Source organism: Filicampus tigris, chromosome 5 (genome assembly GCF_054856515.1).
Source record: "Filicampus tigris isolate MCC_2025a chromosome 5, RoL_Ftig_1.0, whole genome shotgun sequence".
NCBI classification, from domain to species: Eukaryota; Metazoa; Chordata; class Actinopteri; order Syngnathiformes; family Syngnathidae; genus Filicampus; species Filicampus tigris.
The window spans coordinates 24875839-24880000 of NC_141221.1; the positions used below are offsets into that span (position 1 = coordinate 24875839).

General features: G+C 38.9%; 1 protein-coding gene across 5 annotated transcripts in view; it reads right to left on the reverse strand.

Moving 5' to 3' along the window:
• Window positions 1–214: 214 nt before the first annotated feature.
• cyb561a3a (cytochrome b561 family, member A3a) overlaps window positions 215–4162 on the reverse strand; it is a 7216-nt gene continuing 3268 nt past the window's right edge. For all 5 annotated transcript variants that reach the window (XM_086031812.1, XM_086031810.1, XM_086031813.1 and 2 more), the window contains 5 exons: window positions 4112–4162; window positions 2177–2385; window positions 812–966; window positions 530–698; window positions 215–447 (listed from right to left, as the gene is read on the reverse strand). The exon at window positions 4112–4162 is cut by the window's right edge. In XM_086031812.1, the coding sequence (XP_085887938.1) occupies window positions 421–447; window positions 530–698; window positions 812–966; window positions 2177–2385; window positions 4112–4162 (611 nt within the window). In that variant the 3' untranslated portion in view covers window positions 215–420. The remainder of the gene's footprint in view (window positions 448–529; window positions 699–811; window positions 967–2176; window positions 2386–4111) is intronic.

Sequence of the window (4162 nt, forward strand, 5' to 3'; positions counted from 1 at the left end):
CTGCCAAACTCTACTTTGCTGTCCCCTTGTGTAAGACTTGGGTGCTGGCTAGGGCAGTTAATAGTGCAGTACCATGCAAAAACCCAGTCAGTATATAATGTCATTATTCGGACGTGTAGTTGGGGGTTTTCAGGGAAAAACTGTGCCATGATAAAAAGGTTGAGAGATAATGTGCATCACTGTCACACACAGTAAAGAGATGCAAGGCACTAACTTGGAAGAATAAACCTTTATTAATCCCGCAATGTGGATAATGCACACACAAAATTATTTAGATACACAAAAAGCTTACCTCCGTGGAAAATAATAATCAGTGTTGCTTGTTTATACATTCAAGAACAGAACCCTAATTCAAAATGTCAACTTTAGTTCCTCTGAATTCTTCAATTAGGCTTTGACAATGATGGACAGCATTTTCCATTATTGAGATTCTTCTTGAAGCAATGGCTGTGGAGAAATGATAGAATATATTAACATTGATATTAAATAATATACATTTTTAATAGTCTATCTGCCATGTCGAGCTCACCGTGTAGGTCACATTTGCAGGCTGACTTTCTGGCCTTTGCCACTCACGAGTGGACAAAATCTTGAGGACAACTAAGCCAAAAGCTATAATCAAGACTCCTAATGAATTTCCCAACAAGGCCTCAGTGGGAAGTTGAGAATATGGCTGAGATCCATTGGTATTTCCTTTCCTATTAAAGGGTTTGGACATGATAATCACAACATTAACCATCATCTCTGAAGGAAACCATTAAGGCAAGAACGGGTTTGGGGGGGCGGGTGTTGTGGGGGCTGGAGAACTCACAGGACAAAGAAGAGTTTTTCATTAATGCCTGAGATACAGGCCGCAATGCCAAGTGTCATTAAGGTCCTTCCCATCCAAACATGTTGAGGTTTCAGGAATTTACGCAATGAGCCGGGGGACCAGGGAAGGAGGAAGACAGCCATTCCTGCAGCCCACTGGATTGACAAATTGGTAAAAAGAGAAACACTTGCATACAGTGCTGAGAAAGGAACACAATGTCCCATGAAAAGCACGCAACATTTTTTGTTCTTTTTTGGGTGAAACAACCAAAAAAATCACATTTGTAGATCATCTGTTCATTGGGCAGCATAGACTTCAGTCATGTGTAATATCATTGCCTTCCGAAAATAATGGCTCAAGTAATTTTTTTCAGAAAACTGAACCAAATACTGATTTGATTCAGGGGCGTAAGACAAGTTAAAACCTGCATGAAAAGTCAGACCTCCAATCTCTGTGGACAAGCACGGTATTTTAATAGAGCTTAATTTCTAATGACATTTTCTCTCATTCAAATATTCTCTGTTTCTGCTGACGGATAATGGAGCAAGTATGAAATAGTGAGTGGAATGTAAGACTACTATTACCTGTCGCGCTCTATAATCCGCCATCATGGTTGCTGCGGCTCCACTGAAACCAAACTGTACTGTATTTCATTTCAGAGTGCACAGCCAAAAGTGACAGAATGCCCGCTTACAGCTCTCTGTCACTCAACAGAGGAATCAGAGAGAGGAAGAAAAACCTCACACTCGATATACGGCGCTACAGCAACACTCTTGAACTGAAAGTCGCCATTTTTGGCACATCTTTCAAGAAAATAAATCCTTACTTAGGTCTGAAAAGTCTGTAAATCTAGCACCAAAGTCATATGGAAACAGTGGGAAGCAAAACTGTTTTAAGGGAATATGCACTTTGATTGGTTTGAGGCAGCTGAAAAGAGACATACAGTCCCTCTGTTTAAACTGTTTGCGTTCACCCACAAGGCAGAGAGAAGCAGAGGGAGCAAAAACTATTTTCCAGGACAATTCAAGTTGTTCCAGGACATTTGACTTTTTTTCTCATTTCCATGTCTTTTCCATGACTGGAAAATTGGTCAATCATATTCCAGGTTTTCCGGCACGCGTGGGAACCCGGATATTACTGTATATTGGTTAATTAAAAAATTCAGGGGTAGAATTAAATGATCTGCTTGATTACGGTTGTAGCCGAGATGGCCTGCATCTTGAGGGGATGTTTTTGGCCCAAAAATATTTTTTGCCAAATTATGACTTAGCCGATTATTTTAAGAGGGTTACGATATGAAGAATACATTCAACCAATTCAGCTAAAAGTGATGTACATGTCATGTTTCTGTACATGAAGTTGTACCTGTGTAGCAAAGAGAACTGCGGTGGTGATTCCAATCCAGCTGTGCAGAGAGTATAAATTGGGAATGTTTGAGGCATTGTGATTGCCAAAAACAGCACAAAGTCCAACAACTGAAAGTATCAGCCCGAGGAGCATCAGTGCAGCATGCAGCAATTTCCAAGGACGTTTATTCTCTCCCCAAGTCAGGGGGACACGGTACAACACAGCTCCTGCAGGAAAGAACATTTTATGTTCTATTAAATAGTGCATGATGATGATGATGATGATGATGATGATGATATGATTGAATGACAGTTCTTCTCAGAAAAGGTGTTCCACCCCAGGCTGTGGATGGTGATCAAGTTTGAGAGTCAATATTTTTTTCCTTTTAAAATCAATCACCAGATTTGACAGTTTCCAATATTGCATATCACACAACTAGAGTAAACAACCTTACTGAGATTTCTACTGTTGTTGGTGTGTGAATGCATTTTGAGTAATGAATTATAGCGGCCGTGACTACTTTCTTTTCTTGACATGCCGACACCCCCATGTAAACAGGAGCCCTTTGTACCCTTAAAATGCATCTTTCGAAAACAGCTGTAACCAGTAAACTGGCAGAGTAAAATTACAACACAATACCGTTAAAGCAACACTGTGTCATATGTCAGTTTTTGTTGATTATGGCAGCGCCATGTTGACAAACTGAATTACATTTCTATTTCCAGTGGCTGCGTGACAGATGAATAGCGATGAGGTAATTAATCTAATTTTGTTTCGACAATACTTTGTTTTTTTTGTTTGTTTTGTTGTTACAGGGCTTCTGCCGTGACACCAGTAATGGTGCGTAGACGTTCGAATTGACTTGTGAGTATGCCGTAAAGCAATTCAGGACATTTGTATTTTTTATTTTTTTGTGTGCCAGGGTTGCTCCCATCCTCCTCAAAGTTGCTTAGTGCCAGTAAAAACGATACAGACCCCCGAGGGCATGACAAAAGTCCCATTCAACTACTTGTAAGTCAATGTTTCATCAAAAGAGTTGACGAATTCTTGCCCAGTCCTGCTTTAATCAAGTTCCACATTGTCATTTATGTTACAAAAGGTTGGCAAAAAAAAAAAAAATCAATTTTAGTTCTTTCATTCTCAATTCCCATGGTACCTGTGACGATAAATAAAACAAAAGGCGTAATATCCTCTGGAACCACTTTAGAAACGAAAATCGTAAGTTCAAGTGTTTCACTCTAAAATACGATGTTAACATATAAAAAAAAATTAAATAAATCTTTTGTATATTCTGCGATGACCAAGTAGTTAACGTGTCAAGAGTGGTGTCCAGTTTTATTGGAAGCGACCGTACAATAAAATCAATGGATACACTTCTTTTCACGCTAGTTGCATTCATATTTTGTGAAGCGAATAGCTGATCAGTTGATGGTGTCCACCATGAGCCTCGAATGCAATGAGTGTACATGACGCCCATTGCTTTCATATGTTCAATATTAAGAGGTAATTTTTTATGTACAATTGGTCTTTATATGAAGGTTGTGAAGCTGTTCAAATGTAAACAATAATTCATTCAAAATAATTTGGTACTTGAGTGCTCAGTGTTTGCTGCCCATATAACAACCATAACAATATCCAACAACTGAGTAGACCACAACATTCAGCAATCTCCTTTGAACAAAGGGCTTTGTTAACTATCGTTACTTATTCATAGCAAACTACAAAAAAAGGTTTGATTTAAATCATTCATCATTTTTTATTTGTTTTGCACACTTTCAGTTTTGGGCTCACAGATGGCATAAATAATGCAACAATAATTGAAAGACATGCCTTTATATAAAAAAAAAAAGGGGTCAGGCACAATTATATAGTCTGTCTAAGTGAAGATGAGAGTTGAGAAATAGGAATGTAACACTGTATGCCCTCAGTTTGGAAGCAGAAACGCATACTCACCATTGCCATACAGCACCAGCATACCAGTTACCATCAGGACCGGGTGCCAGT